The 17283-nt window shown below is 41.8% G+C and overlaps 1 protein-coding gene across 1 annotated transcript in view; it reads left to right on the top strand.

Annotated features, from left to right (window-relative positions):
* LOC309564360 (uncharacterized protein) overlaps window positions 1-17283 on the top strand; it is a 94132-nt gene that overhangs the window by 16429 nt on the left and 60420 nt on the right. Inside the window, exons 3-4 of the mRNA XM_082268987.1 lie at window positions 14724-14796; window positions 14902-15600. Of these exons, the coding sequence (XP_082125113.1) occupies window positions 14724-14796; window positions 14902-15600 (772 nt within the window). The remainder of the gene's footprint in view (window positions 1-14723; window positions 14797-14901; window positions 15601-17283) is intronic.

Below are 17283 nucleotides of genomic sequence, written 5' to 3'. Positions count from 1 at the left end.
GGCAAAGTGACGTAGGGCTACGTCACTAGCTTGTGAGGGTCTAGGGAGCGAGCGCGCGCCCCCGGAGGCGCGCTCCCGCTCCCGCGTGGTCACGGACCCCCCCGCGCGTGTGACCGGCGGACCCGATGTCCGCCGGTCACTCGGCGATCGGCGGGGGAGAGGGAGAATGTCAGGCAGCTTGTGTAAACAAGCCACCTGTCATTCTCCTTGCTGTTAGGATACTGATCACTCGGATCTAGTATGTAGATCCGTTGATCAGTGTCCATACAGCTCAAGCCCCAGCCAATCACAGTAGAAAGCACGCCCCTAGGGACACGCACAGCCCCTCCCTCCCAAATAAAGTTAACCCCTTCACTACCAGTGTATTTTTACAGTAACAGTGCATATATATAGCACTGATTACTGTAGAAATGTCACTGGTAACCCCAAAAGTGTCAAAAATGTCAGTCAAGGGTCCGATCTGTCCGCCCCAATGTCGCAGTACCGCAAAAAAAATCGCAGATCGCCGCCATTACACGTTAAAAAAAAAAACAACAAAAATGACAGAAATCTTTCCCTTTGTTAGTAAACGCGATAACTTTTGCGCAAACCAATCAAAATACGCTTTTTGCGATTTTTTTTACCAAACATAGGTAGCATAAAACAAATTGGCCGAAAAAGTAAAAAAATTTAGATTTTTAAATTTTTTTTTTGGGGAATTTCATATAAAAAAATGTGAAAAATATTGTTATTTTTGCAAAATTGACGCTCTTTTTTTGTTTATAGCGCGTGATCAAAAAATCGCACAGGTGATCAAATACCACCAAAAGAAAGCTCTGTTTGTGGGAAAAAAAGGACGCCAAATTCGTTTAGGTACAGCGTCGCACGACCGCGCAATTGTCCGTTAAAGTCACGCAGTGCCGAATCGCAAAATACCCCCTGGTCGGAATGGGGGTAAAATCTTCCGGGGCTTAAGTGGTTAATGGCTGTGTGTTGAGTTATTTTGAGGGTACAGCAAATTTACACTGTTATACAAGCTGTACACTCACTACTTTACATTGTAGCAAAGTGTCATTTCTTCAGTGTTGTCACATGAAAAGATAGAATAAAATATTTACAAAAATGTGAGGGGTGTACTTGTAGACAACATATGATTAATCATTTCAATATTACAGCTAAATAAATATCATTATAAAATGAAAAAATGAAAAATCCACTCTGATTATCCTAATCATTACTACTGATGACTGATCACATCAGTTGCTAACAGTAACGATTGTTTTGCCATTCATTGTATTATATTGTTTAGTAATAAAATTACATTTCTAGTGATAATGATAAGGTGGTCATTATTGATGGTAACTATAACAATGCTTTTATTTTTATTATTTATTGTATTATTATTTTTATATTATGGTAATCATATATTATCTATTAGTGTTTAATAAAATAATTAATATTAGTGATAGTGATGAGGTTGTCATTGATGATGGTAACTATACCAATATTTTTATTTTTATTATTTATTTTATTATTATTTTTATATTATGGTAATCATATATTATCTATTGGTATTTAATAAAATAATCTTTATTTGTGATAGTGATGAGGTTGTCATTGATGATGATAACGATACCAATGCTTTAATATTTATTATTTATTTTATTATTACTTTTTATTTTATGGTAATTATATATTATCTATTAGTATTTAAAAAAATAAATATTATTAGTGATGAGGTTGTTATTGATGATGGTAACTATACCAATGTTTTTATTTATTTTATGTTAATCATATATTATCTATTAGTATTTAATAAAATAAATATTATTAGTGATAGTTATGAGGTTGCCATTGATGATGGTAACTATAACAATGTTTTTATTTTTATTATTTATTTTATTATTATTTTTATATTATGTTAATCATATACTATCTATTAGTACTTAATAAAATAATTATTATTAGTGATAGAGATGAGGTTGTCATTGATGATGGTAACTATAACAATGCTTTTATTTATTTTATGTCAATCATATATTAACTATTAGTATTGAATAAAATAATTAATATTAGTGACAGTGATGAGGTTGTCATTGATGATGGTAACTATAACAATGCTTTAATATTTATTATTTATTTTATTATTACTTTTTATTTTATGGTAATTATATATTATCTATTAGTATTTAATAAAATAAATATTATTAGTGATAGTGATGAGGTTGCCATTGATGATGGTAACTATACCAATATTTTTATTATTTATTTTATTATTATTTTATGGTAATTATATATTATCTATTAGTATTTAATAAAATAAATATTATTAGTGATAGTGATGAGGTTGCCATTGATGATGGTAACTATAACAATGTTTTTATTTTTATTATTTATTTTATTATTATTTTTATATTATGGTAATCATATACTATCTATTAGTACTTAATAAAATAATTATTATTAGTGATAGAGATGAGGTTGTCATTGATGATGGTAACTATAACAATGCTTTTATTTATTTTATGTCAATCATATATTAACTATTAGTATTGAATAAAATAATTAATATTAGTGACAGTGATGAGGTTGTCATTGATGATGGTAACTATACCAATGCTTTAATATTTATTATTTATTTTATTATTATTTTTATGGTAATTATATATTATCTATTAGTATTTAATAAAATAAATATTATTAGTGATAGTTATGAGGTTGCCATTGATGATGGTAACTATACCAATATTTTTATTATTTATTTTATTATTATTATTATTATTATTATATTATGGTAATCATATACTATCTATTAGTATTTAAAAAAAAAAAATATTATTAGTGACAGTGATGAGGTTGTCATTGATGATGGTAACTATAACAATGCTTTTATATTTATTATTTATTTTATTGTTATATTATGTTAATCATATATTATCTATTAGTGTTTAATAAAATAATTATTATTAGTGATAGTGATGAGGTTGTCATTGATGACGGTAACTATAACAATGCTTTTATTTTTACTATTTTTTAATTTATTTTATGTTAATCAATATCATATATGATCTATTAGTATTTAATAAAATAATTTTTATAACTTATAAAAGAATTATAACGATGTAAAGTATATACACAATAGAAGCTCACTGTCACCCCATTATTACTGCTGGGGGGGGGGGGGGGGGGGCTTTTGTTTTAATCGGTCTATTACAGCCTATTACATTCAGTGCAGGTTTCTCTCTTCCTCCACCAGCACGAGAAGCTACAACTCCTCCCCTATGCATCTGTCAACCATTGGCCAATCACAGCACTGAGCCTTCGGATCCGTAGCGAGGCTTGAAGCGCAACCCGGAAGCATCCGGGAAGCCGCGCCCACTACACCCAGCGAAGCTCAGCCTGGGCTTGGAAGGCGTTTCCAAAGGGTCACTTCCGGTCAGAAGGAGTCTGCAGAACTGGGCTGAGTGGGCGGGGTTTGCTCAGAGCTGGTTCCTAGGGTAACAGGTAGGCTCCCCTCTTTTTTCTTCTGTCATGGTGAGAGGTGGACATGACCCTGGTGGGCTCTGTGGAGGGTCACAGCCAGCTGTATGTATGAGCTTTGTGCAATTTAGTGCCTAAATGGAGAACTGTCTGTGCTACCAAAGAGAAGCCAATCAGAGTCTTCCTTTTGTATATTTGGATGCATGTTGGAACATGCATGGAAGAAGCTGATTGGTTGCTGTGAGTGAACCCCAGGCATTCAGTGGGATCTGTGTACCTAAGCTGTTATCAGAGCTCAGAGTGTGAGAGGAAGAAGCTGCACAGGAGACACCAATCAGTTCATGTGCTGGGAAGAAGCTCTCTGATAGGAGTAGAGAGCAGAGTGATGGAGATGTTAGCTCATCACGGTGCTGCTCCAACTTTCTGTCCAATTGCATGCTGGGAAAACCGTCGCTCAGAGGAAAACGTGGTTCACATCTATACTGCTTGAGCGCGGTTCTCGCTGGTGGCCTGTAGGGGGCCCCATCATTTCAACAGAAGTCCCTGATTCTTTTCCAAAATCGCAATGCACCAAACTGACACCAGGCGGTGAACGTTCCTGACACCCAAATATCTATATATTAGTGTAAGGTGGGTTGAATGACGCTTGTCATCAGACTGAGGACATCTAGTGGCAGAAAGAAGCACTGCAGGAGACAGCTCCAGATTATAGGTGAGCGTTGCAGGAAAATATTATTTTTTCTTATTTTATTTATTTTGTCTGGTTTAACCACTTAAGCCCCGGAGGATTTGGCTGCTGAAAGACCAGGGGGTATTTTGCGATTCGGCACTGCGTGAATTTAACGGACAATTGCGCGGTCGTGCGACGCTGTACCTAAACAAATTTGACATCCTTTTTTTCCCACAAACAGAGCTTTCTTTTGGTGGTATTTGATCACCTGTGCGATTTTTTGATCATGCGCTATAAACAAAAAAAGAGCATAAATTTTGCAAAAATAACAATATTTTTCACATTTTTTATATGAAATTCCCCCCAAAAAAATGTAAAAATCAAAATTTTTTAACATTTTCGGCCAATTTGTTTTATGCTACCTATGTTTGGTAAAAAAAATTGCAAAAAGCGTATTTTGATTGGTTTGCGCAAAAGTTATCGCAGCTACTAACAAAGGGAAAGATTTTTGTAATTTTTGTTGTTTTTTTTTTTTAATGGCGGCGATCTGCGATTTTTTTTGCGGTACTGCGACATTGCGGCGGACAGATCGGACTCTTGACTGACATTTTTGACACTTTTGGGGTTACCAGTGACATTTCTACAGTAATCAGTGCTATATATATGTACTGTTACTGTAAAATTACACTGGCAGGGAAGGGGTTAACTTTATTTGAGAGGGAGGGGCTGTGTGTGTCCCTAGGGGCGTGATTCTAACTGTGATTGGCTGTGACTTGAGCTGTAGGAACAGTGATCAACGGTCCTACATAGTAGAACCGTATGATCAGTGTTTCTACACAGGGGAGAATGACAGGCGGCTTGTTTGCACAAACCGCCTGCCTTTCTCCCTCTCCCCCGACGATCGCTGAGTGACCTGCGGACATCGGGTCCGTCAGTCACACGCGCGGGGGGGGGTCTGTGACCCCCAGAGCCTCACAGGCTAGTGACGTACCGATACGTCACTCTGCCTGTGAGGGGCTGATCGCCGCAGTATATGTACTTGCGGCGGTCGGCAAGCGGTTAAAGTGAACCTGTAATGAATAAAAAAAATCCTAACCCCCCCCCCCCTGCCCCACCGTATAGAGGGCAACCACCACTGCCTTAAAACAGAACTATACTCACCTTCTCTCCCTGAGCTCCCCTACAGCCAATCGGCTTCTGAGTACCCATCTTCAGCCATTTTTATTGGCCCGGCCGAGATGACGTCACACTGGCGCATGCGTGGCGAGCTCATTCATCTCAGCGTTATTGAAATTGTGCACTGAGCTCAGGGCTGGCCCAGGCTGCCTGGGTCCAAGAATGAAATGCTGCCCCCCCCCCCCCCAATAAAAAATCACACCCAACAAAAGGATCCCACGTCCATTATTTTATATGAATATAACATTTAGAAAATATTAAATACATATCTTCTTCCATAACTCACCACCGGATTGGTCCACCAAACAACCACTTTCAGTCCACCTGTCACTCCTGTGTCTGCCGCGCCCACCGCCCTAGAAGATCCAGCCTGCCCTACGTGAGATGGAGTGCTCTGAGGAAGGGGGCCTGACCCCCGAAACGCGTTAGCGGTCCTGACTGAAGGACTTGTTCCAGTTCACACATGGTGGATTCTTGTAACATGTTTTTATCTTTACGTCTGTGAGTATGCATTTGGCATTTTTTATTAAATATTTGCTACATTGACCACGGGTAATGCACTAGGTGTTTGCGCCTCCTCTTCCTTTCTTTTCTATGGAGTGCTCTGATGTCTGACGTCATGGCGCACACCATGATCACGTGAGGGACGTTCCCCAAAGGAGACCCTCCGCCTCCTCATACTCATCAGTTGGCACTATGGGCGGCTGTACGAAATGAGGAAATGCCACCCATAACGCGCCCCAAACTGACACACAAAAATGCTGGAAAAAAAAGACTTGGAAGTCGATTTGTCCGCCCCTCTCCAAGTGCTGCCTGGGTCCAATGGACCCAGTAGGAACCATGGTAGGGCCGGCCCTGGCTGACCTGCGTGTGCACATGTCCCCTACAAAGAGCTTACACAGATTGTGATCATACTCTGATAGGCAGAGGCTTGGCGATATGCTGCACTGCATTGTGGGAAAGAGGAGAGCATACCGGGACTGCAACTGGGACAGTAGAAGAGGAGTAGAGCAAAGGATCTCCTCTAAATGATGGGGCTTGAGGAGGGACGGTCTCTTCGATTTTTGCCGACCGCTCACTGAGCTGGTACTGCAGCAAAGTGGCTCGTTATCATCCAGCGACCTAGACCTACATCGCTGGATCCCGCCTCCTCTCGCCGCCGGAGGCTCGCTCCTACTGTATTCAGTCACAGCAGGAGTCGGGCCAGGGGAGGAGCGGCGGTGATCACCGCCGCTCTTCCCCGATCGTCGGGGGATCGAGTGAGGAAATCCGCCCACCTGTGTAAACAAAGCGGGCGGATCTCCTCTATGACAGACAGTGACAGATAGCTGAACCTGCGATCTGTGCCTGTGTCACACAGTCCCCTCCCCCCACACACGTCAGTAAGCATGAGGCATACATTTAACCCCTTGATCACCAATTAAGTTAACCCCTTCCCTGCCAGTGTCATTATTACAGTAACAGTGCATATGTATAGCACTGATTACTGTAGTAATGTCACTGGTACCCCCAAAAGTGTAAAAAGTCAGAAACAGACTTCATGAGGGTGGCCTGAGGGCCCGACATCCTCTAGTGGGCCCTGTGCTCACTGCCTGGCACCTAGGAGCTAGATTGGCATTTGCCATTAACCACTTGACGACTGCCGCAAGTAGATATACTGCGGCGGTCAGCTCCTCACAGGCAAAGTGACGTATGGGTACGTCACTAGCCTGTGAGGCTTTGGGGAGCGAGCGCACGCCGCCGAAGGCGCGCTCGCGTGCGGTCACGGACTCCCCCGCGCGTGTGACCGGCAGACCCGATGTCTGCTGGTCACTCGCGATCGTCGGGTGGAGAGGGAGAAAGGTAGGCGGCTAATGTAAACAAGCCGCCTGTCATTCTCCCCTCTGTAGAAACAGTGATCATACGGTTCTACTATGTAGGACCGTTCATCACTGTTCCTACAGCTCAAGCCACAGCCAATCACAGTTAGAATCACGCCCCTAGGGACACACACCACCCCTCCCTCTCAAAAAAAGTTAACCCCTTCACTACCAGTGTCATTTTACAGTAACAGTGCATATGTATAGCACTGATTACTGTAGAAATGTCACTGGTAACCCCAAAAGTGTAAAAAATGTCAGTCAAGGGTCCGATCTGTCCGCCACAATGTCGCAGTCCTGCAAAAAAAATTGCAGATCGCCGCCATTACGCGTTAAAAAACAAACAAAAATGACAAAAATCTTTCCCTTAGATAGTAAACGCAATAACTTATGCACAAACCAATCAAAATAGGCTTATTGCGATTTTTTTTTTTTTACCAAACATATGTAGCAGAAAACAAATTGGCCAAAAATTTAAAAATATTTTGATTTTTACATTTTTTTGGGGGGGGGGAATTTCATATAAAAAAATGTGAAAAATATAATTTTTACAAAATTACGTTCTTTTTTTGTTTATAGCGCAAAAAAGTAAAAATCGCACAGGTGATCAAATACCACCAAAAAAAAAGGACGTAAATTTCGTTTGGGTACGAGGCGCAAGACCGCACAATTGTCAGTTAAAGTCGCACAGTGCCGAATCGCAAAAATTTACGTGGACGTAAGACAGCAAAATCCTCCGGTGGTAAAGTGGTTAAATGATGGGGCTTGAGGAGGGAACGGTCTCTTTGATTTTTAATACAGACTTCCAGGACTGTCTGACGTGCACTGAGCAGCCAATCAGCTTCTCTCTTTCATGTTGGCAAGTTAGGACATAAAAGAGGAATCTTGCTATGAGCAGCATAGACTGTCCTCTTCTCTTTACAAGGTGACCAGTTTGAGCTGGACTGATCTCAATGGTTTCTTGTAGTTATTAATTGGTTCTGCCAGTGAGTGGTGGTGCTGATCTCCCTTTGGATGTTTGGGCTTCTACTTTGCTGGTACAACGGAGCCGTTGCTACAGCACAAACTATGCTAGAATGGGGAGGAAGGAGCTCTCGGTGGCCAAAATAACTCAACCCATGGTGGGAGATTACAATTGTTTATCGAAAGTGTAAAAACATACAGCTTAAGAAGCCTTTGGATGGGGCGTAACGCGTATGGGCCAGAGCTACATCAGTGAGGTCATGTGGTAGCCATCAGAACCTGTGGTGAGAGGAGAGTTATCTTATTGAGTGTGCTCCTGCTTGTTATTGTTTTATATCTTTATATTTCAAATAAATGTCCTTAAACCACTTGCAGACTTCAATACATATATATATACAGAGGGTATAGAAAAGAATAACCCCTCCTATAAAATAATCACATTCTGTTGCTTTACAGCCTGAAATTAAGCCCCCGTTCACACTGGGGCGACGCTACTTCGCACCGCGACCTCGGAGCGGCCGCCACGGACTTCATAACATTGAAGTCTATGGCGGTCGCCTCCTGGTCGCCCCAAAGAAGCTCCGGAACCCTTTTTCTGAGTCGGAGCGACTTGTGTCGCTCCTATCAAAACGGGTCCGCAGTTTCCCTATGGGAGGCGACCTGCGGCGACCTGTGAGGTGACCAGGTCGCCTCACAGGTCGCCCCAGTGTGAACGGGGGCTTAGACAGGCACGTTTTTGTTTTATCCAGCTGTATTTACTCAGTGCAACTTTTTGTCAGGACCCAGGCTTGAACCTGAGACCTCCACTGTGTCTGCCAATGACTCTGCTTGCTGAGCCACCTGGAATACTGGACAGTTCCCTGGACAAATCCTTGAATGATTCTACCGTGAATCTTAATAACCTTGAACCCTTTGCTCCTCCCATGAACTTCTGATTTAAGCCATGTCTCTGCACTTCCTGGTTGCCAGAATATTGTGCCTTCACCAGCCAATATCTCACTTGTCTCTCCTGCTGCCGTCCGTATCTTTGCTACCATTTGTTTTTGACATTTGGGTTGTTCCTTGACTTCGCTTTTGCAACCTGCAAATACTTGTTACGGACCTTGGCTATTCCTTGACTACGCTTCTGCTTGATCCCTACCTGCAACTACTCGTTACCGACCTTGGCTATTCCTTGACTATGGTTCTGCTTGATCCCTAACTGCAACTACTCGTTACCGACCTTGGCTATTCCTTGACTACGCTTCTGCTTATCCCAGCCTGCAGCTACTCGTTACCGACCTTGGCTATTCCTTGACTACGGTTCTGCTTGATCCCTACCTGCAACTTCTCTTTACCGACCTTGGCTATTCCTTGACTACGCTTCTGCTTGATCCCTACAAGCAACTACTCCTTACCGACCTTGGCTATTCCTTGACTACGCTTCTGCTTATCCCAACCTTCAACTAACACCTGCAACTATTCGTTACTGACCTTGGCTATTCCTTGACTACGCTTCTGCCTGATCCCTACCTGCAACTACTCGTTACAATCTGTGGCTATTCCTTGACTACGCTTCTGCTTGATCCCTACCTGCAACTACTCCTTACCGACCTTGGCTATTCCTTGATTACGCTTCTGCTTGATCCCTACCTGCAACTACTCGTTACTGACCTTGGCTATTCCTTGACTACGCTTCTGCTTATCCCAACCTGCAACTATTAGTTACTGACCTTGGCTGTTCCTTGATTATGCTTCTGCTTGATCCCTACCTGCAACTGACCTTGGCTATTCCTTGACTACGCTTCTGCTTATACCCAACCTGCAGCTACTCGTTACCTACCTTGGCTATTCCTTGACTACGCTTCTGCTTGATCCCTACCTGCAGCTACTCGTTACCTACCTTGGCTATTCCTTGACTACGCTTCTGCTTGATCCCTACCTGCAACTACTCGTTACTGACCTTGGCTATTCCTTGATTATGCTTCTGCTTGATCCCTACCACCAACTGACCTTGGCTGTTCCTTGACTATGCTTCTGCTTATCCCAGCCTGCAGCTACTCGTTACCGACTTTGGCTATTCCTTGACTACGCTTCTGCTTGATCCTTACCTGCAACTACTCGTTACCGACCTTGGCTATTCCTTGACTACGCTTCTGCTTATCCCAACCTTCAACTAGTCGTTACCGACCTTGGCTATTCCTTGACTATGCTTCTGCCTGATCCCTACCTGCAACTTCTCGTTACCGTCTGTGGCTATTCCTTGACTACACTTCTGCTTGATTCCTTCCTGCTATATCTTCTATTGGATCCTGGCTTGCTCACCTCCTGGTGGGGCAATCCTGAGTACCGCGACCTGGTGCAAAATCCATCTCCACCATCAGGAGCCTAGGTGAACACCAGTTAATACTTAGATTCCGCACCTCAGATGACCCTTCGTCTTCTGCCTGGGTGACCTGCCTGTGTTCCTATCCTGCAGGTTCCTGTGTGAGCTTCCACTGCTATAGCTACTGGTCTTCGAGCCTGACCCCCAATCGTGACACTTATAACATCCAAGTGACAGATATAACACAGACATATCAGAAAAAAAATTATAAAACAGAATTACAGAGTTGGAAAAAGGATCACCCCTTGTGTCAGTATTTTTTTGGACCACATTTTGCCTTAATTCCAGCCTTTTAGTCTATTGGTATATGTCTCTACTCACTTTGTACATCTAGACTTTGCAATATTTGCCCAATGTTCTTTGCAGAACTGCTCAAGTTCAGTTAAGCTTGATGGTTACCATTTGTGGAATGCAGTCTGCAAGTCATTCCACAGATTTTCAATGGGGTTTATGTCTGGGCTCTGACCAGGCCATGCAGGGACCTTCACCTTTTTCTCCTTCAACCACTGTGTGCTCATTTCTGCTGTGTGCTTTTGGTCATTGTCATGTTGGAAGGTAACGCTTCTGTCCAATGACAACTTACTGGCAGAGGACAGCAAATTTATCTCAAGAATTTGATGTTATTTTTCCCCTTCCATTTTTTCTTCAATCCTGACAAGTGCTCCAGTCCCTGCTGCAGAGAAATACCCCCATAACAGGATATTACCACCTCCATGCTTTACTGTAGGAATGGTGTTATTTGGATGGTGAGCTGTATTGGGTTTCCACCAGACATATAGTTTGGTGTTGAGGCCAAATTATTCAATTTTAGTCTCATCTGACCATTACACCTTTTTCCATGTGGCTTCAATGTGCGTTTTGTGCAAAGCTCAGTGGTGACTGCATGTGACCTTTCTTGAGGTGTGGCTTTTTTCTTGCCACCCTCCCATACAAGCCAAATTTGTGGAGAATTTGTGATATTGTTGTCACATCCACCTGTCTGTATAAGGTCCCACAGTTACCAGTGTATGTCAGAGCACAAACCAAGCCATGAAGTCCAAGAAATTGTCTGTAGGCCTCTGAGACAGGATTTTATCAAGGCACAGATCTGGGGAAGGGTACAGAAAATTTTTTTTTTTATAGCATTGAATGTCCCAATGAGCACAGTGGCCTCCATCATCCATAAATGGAAGAAGTTTGGAACCCCCAGGACTATTTCTAGAGTGGGCCGCCCAGCCAAACTGAGCGATCGTGGGAGAAGGGCCTTAGTCAGGGAGGTGACCAAGAACCCGATGGTCACTCTGCCAGAGCTCCAGTGTTTCTCTGTGGAGAGAGGAGAACCTTCCAGAAGAGCAACCATCTCTGCAGCACTTCACCAATCAGGCCTGTATGGTAGAGTGGCCAGACGGAAGAAACTCCTCAGTAAAAGGCACATGACAGCCCACCTGGAAATTGCCAAAAGGCACCTGAAGGACTCTCAGACCACGAGAAACAAAATTCTCTGGCCTGATTAAACAAAGATTGAACTCTTTGGCCTGAATGGCAAGCGTCATGTCTGGAGGAAACCAGGCACCACTCATCAACTGGCCAATACCATCCCTATAGTGAAGCATGGTGGTGGCAGCATCATGCTGTGGGGATGTTTTTCAGTGGCAGGAACTGGGAGACTAGTCAGGATCGAGGGAAAGATGAATGCAGCAATGTACAGAGACATCCTCAATGAAAACCTGCTCCAGAGCGCTCTGGATCTCAGACTGGGGCGAAGGTTCATCTTCCGACAGGACAACGACCCTAAGCACACAGCCAAGATAACAACGGAGAGGCTACAGGACAACTCTGTGAATGTCCATCAGTGGCCAAGCCGGAGCCCAGACTTGAACCCAACTGAACATCTCTGGAGAGATCTGAAAATGGCTGTGCACTGACGCTCCCCGTCCAACCTGATGGAGCTTGAGAGGAAGAATGGGAGAAACTGCCCAAAAATAGGTGTGCCAAGCTTGTAGCATCATACTCAAAGAGACTTGTGGCTGTAATTGGTGCCAAAGGAGCTTCAACAAAGTTTTGAGCAAAAGGTGTGAATACTTATGTATGGATTATTTCCTTTTTTATTCTTATTAAATTTACAAAGAGTTCAAACAAACGTTTTTTTTACGCTGTCATTATGGGGTATTGTTTGTAGAATTTTGAGAAAAATTATTAATTTAATCCATTTTGGAATAGGGCTGTAACGTAACAAAATGTGGAAAAAGTGAAGCACTGTAAATACTTTCCAGGTGCGCTGTATAAGTTGCACTTACTTAATACAATTGATAAAACAAAAAACGGTGTCTGTCTTTATTTCAGGTTCCAAAGCAACAAAATGTGATTATTTTAAGGGGGGGGGGGGTGGTGATTCTTTTCTCTACCCTCTGTAAGGGTGGGTTCACCGTTGTGTGTTGCGGGAACCAGCGTGATTCCAGTGCGGGTTCTCACATCGCATCTCGCTCGCAGGCAATTCACACTGCCCTCTGTGAACCACTGCGGGTTTCAATGTAAAGTTAATGACACCCCCAAATCGGTTCGCAGATCACAGTGCAAACTGTGAAATCGGACAGGAATCGGATCGCATGGGTGTGAACACAATTCCAGTGCAGACCAAAAAAGGATCCTGCATCATTTTGGTCAGAATGCAATGCAAATTCAAAACTGTATGGCTTAATGTGCATCGCACAGGCATCGTATGCAATCTGCACAGGAATGCGGTGCGAATCATATGCAGTGTCTGGCATCGCACAAGTGTGAATCTAATCCAGCCTAACTCATTTTTTAATGGACTGAAAACAACTGTCATTTTTTTATTGGACTGAAAATAAATGACTTTTAATTGAACAGAAAATAACTGTCAATTTTTTATTAGACTGTAAATAACTGTCATTTTTTATTAGACTAAAAAATACTGTCATTTTTTTATTAGACTAAAAATAACTCTTTTTTTTTTAGACTGAAAATAACTGTAATTTTTTAAATTAGACTAAAAATACTCTTTTATTAGACTAAAAATAACTCATTTTTTTTATTAGACTGAAAATAACTGTAATTTTTTAAATTAGACTAAAAATACTCTTTTTTTATTAGACTAAAAATAACTCATTTTTTTATTAGACTGAAAATAACTAGTTTTTTTATTAAACTGAAAATCACTGTCATTTTTTTATTAGACTAAACATAACTGTCATTTTTTTTATTAGACTGAAAATAACTATTTTTTCATTAGACTGAAAATAACTGTAATTTTTAAAATTAGACTACTCTTTTTTTATTAGACTAAAGGTAACAATTTTTTTATTAGACTGAAAAAAACATATTTTTTATTAAACTGAAATACGCTGTCATTTATTTTTTTATTAGACTGAAAATAACTGTCATTTTTTATTAGACTAAAAATAACTCATTTTTTATTAGACTGAAAATAACTGTAATTTTTTAAATAAGGCTAAAAATTTTCTTTTTTATTAGACTAAAAATAACTCATTTTTTTTATTAGACTGAAAATAACTCATTTTTTTTATTAAACTGAAAATCACTGTCATTTTTTATTAAACTAAAAATAACTGTCATTTTTTTTATTAGCCTAAAAATAACTGTCATTTTTTAGTAGAATAAAAATACTGTAATTTTTTATTGGACTGAAAATAACTGTCATTTTTTTATTAGACTAAACATAACTGTCATTTTTTTATTAGACTAAAAATAATTTCATTTTTTTATTAGACGAAAAATATGGTCATTTTTTTTATTGGACCTAAAATAACTCATTTTTTAATTAGACTTAAAATCACTGTCATTTAATTTTTATCAGACTAAAAATAACCAATTTATTTTATTGGTCTGAAAAAAACTATTTTTTTATTAAACTGAAAATCACTGTCATTTATTTTTTATTAGACTGAAAATAACTGCCATTTTCTAAAAAGGAATCCTTATCCTGGTGTGTTAGCTGACCCTTTAGAGGGGAATTTATCAAAACTAGATTTGCCAGAATCGGGAGCAGCTGTTTATGGACACCAATCAGCTTCCAGCTTTCATATTCAGGGCTTTACTGCACAAGTTGACGATAGAAACTGGTTGCCATGCACAGCTGCACCAAATTCTGTCTGCTCCCCCCAGTTGTCATTTGGGATTCTGTCTTTTCAGATTAGCTTTAGATTTTCTCAGTAGTGTTTTCCCATGACCTACTAAGCTGGTGACTTTTTGCTTCTTTCCTATTGCGCAGCTCTCACTATGACGGAGTGTGCGCACCAGTGTATTATGGGAACAAAGATCTAAAATGTTCTACAAAGGTGAAGGTAGCATGGGACAATTAGACAAGGTGGGAGGAGTTGTGCGAATGTCCAGACACTTATGGTAAAAGTGGAGCTCTCCTTTAAGTATTCTGCACTTTCCTCCATTAGGACAAGATGCCGTACTGCAGCGTCAACAACTGCCACAACCAAACGGGCAAGAACAAAATGCTGGAGGGTGTAGTCATGCACACTTTCCCTAGGAAGCTCCACCGGATAAAACAATGGCTGCGTTGCATCGGTAGACATCGCATCCGGCAAGACGTGGAAGATATAGACGTCGTGGCGCAGCTCATACTGCACGGCGGCAACAACAGCTCATTTCGCATCTGCTCCAGTCACTTCGCCCCGGAGTGTTACGTCTCAACGAAAGAGAAGAGGAGGTCTCTCCGGCATGATGCCATGCCAACCGTGTTCACCGCTGACAACGAGAAACTAAACTGGTCCAACTTTCCGGCAGAGGCGGTGGTCCAGCACAATACGGTGAGTGTGGTGCACGCTAGCACTTCCACAGACTGCCATGAGAACATGGAGGACAAAGGGGTTCAGTGGCCAGAGTTTGAGTTCAATGAAGGCGGAGAACCATGGAAGATTCAGCATGACCACGTCTACCATACTCCGACCCCCACCACCGATTCTTCTCGGTCTGGGAAGGGCAGCTCCAAATTGAAGATTATCTGCATGGACTTGGGTCCCTTGAACGGCCAACCGCCTACCTCCAAGTTTGATTCAGGAAATAAGTCGTACAGGTCGGGGCATGACGAGGACAGAGATGGTTTCATAGATGGTCACGTGGAGACAAGTGGGCAGGTAAACGGGCAAAGCCAGAGACGAGCCATAGCACATAGCAGTTTGTACATACATAGGTATTTAATTGTTGTGTATATATATATATATACACCAATAACATGTTGCAATTCAATGACACTGCTCAAAAAAATTAAAGGAACCCTTTAAAAACACATCACATCTCAACCGCGAAAAATCTCATGCTGGAGATCTATACTGGTATGGACTGGGTAATGTGTTAGGATCTATACTGGTATGGACTGGGTAATGTGTTAGGATCTATACTGGTATGGACTGGGTAATGTGTTAGGATCTATACTGGTATGGACTGGGTAATGTGTTAGGATCTATACTGGTATGGACTGGGTAATGTGTTAGGATCTATACTGGTATGGACTAGGTAATATGTTAGGATCTATACTGGTATGGACTGGGTAATGTGTTAGGATCTATACTGGTATGGACTGGGTCATGTGTTCGGATCTATACTGGTATGGACTGGGTAATGTGTTAGGATCTATACTGGTATGGACTGGGTAATGTGTTAGGATCTATGCTGGTATGGACTGGGTAATGTGTTAGGAATGAAAGGATGCCACATCATTTGATAGAAATGAAAATTATCACCCTACAGAGGGCGGAATTCAAAGACACCCCAAAAATCGAAGTGAAAAAATGATGCACCAGGCTTGTCCATTTTGCTGAAATTTCATTGCAGCAACTCAAAATGGTCCCCAGTAGTTTGTACGGTCCCCACGTGCTTGTATGTATGCCTGACAACGTCGGGGCATGCTCCTAAGGAGATGACAGATGGTGTCCTGGGGTATTTCCTCTCAGATCTGAACCAGGGCATCACTGAGCTCCTAAACAGACTGAGGTGCAACCTGGCGGCGTTGGATGGACTGAAACATAATGTCCAAGAGGTGTTCTATTGGATTTAGGTCAGGTGAGTGTGGGGGCCATTCAATGGTATCAATTCCTTCATCCTCCAGGAACTGGCTGCATACTCTCGCCACATGAAGCCGGGCATTTTTGTGCACCAGGAGGAACCCGGGACCCACTGCACCAGCGTAGGGTCTGACAATCTGCCCAAGGATACCTAATGGCAGTCAGGGTGCCATTGTCTAACCCGTACAGGTCTGTGCATCCCTCCATGGATATGCCTCCCCAGACCATCACTGACTCACCACCAAACTGGTCATTCTGAACGATGACCAGAATATAACAGCCCGTCAGTAACACCTCCTCCACGCGGCCTGGAAATGGAAACCGGCTGGTTTGGGGTATACACATTCAGATATGTGTGGCAGCCTGGCTCTAGATTATATACAGCTCCCCCACAGTTAAAGCCATATAAAGAGAGAAGGTCTTCCATAGTGTAGTATTTAGAATAAACTTTTATTCAGTAAAAATACATTACACTCACAATTAAGAAGCTTGCAATGCGCCTATCTTCCGGGTGGTGGACGCTGCTCTCACCGCTTGCGCTCCAACCACCGGAACGGGATGTGACGTACGAGCAACGGCTTGACGCGTTTCGCCCCTCCCACTAGGGCGTCCTCTGAAGCTGTTGCGTCATTCGTATGTCTGCTATTTATACTCATAACAACCCTCCAGACCTCCAATCTAATTGGCTTCCGGCGTGGTCATACAACAGGAACAGGAAGCGGAGCAACCTCCATCTTTGTCCCTCCGTTATCATTA

This window comes from Pelophylax lessonae, assembly GCF_965119305.1.
Source record: "Pelophylax lessonae genome assembly, chromosome: 9".
NCBI classification, from domain to species: domain Eukaryota; kingdom Metazoa; phylum Chordata; class Amphibia; order Anura; family Ranidae; genus Pelophylax; species Pelophylax lessonae.
The sequence above is the reverse complement of the archived record's forward strand: the minus strand, read 5'-3'. Positions and strand labels throughout refer to the sequence as shown.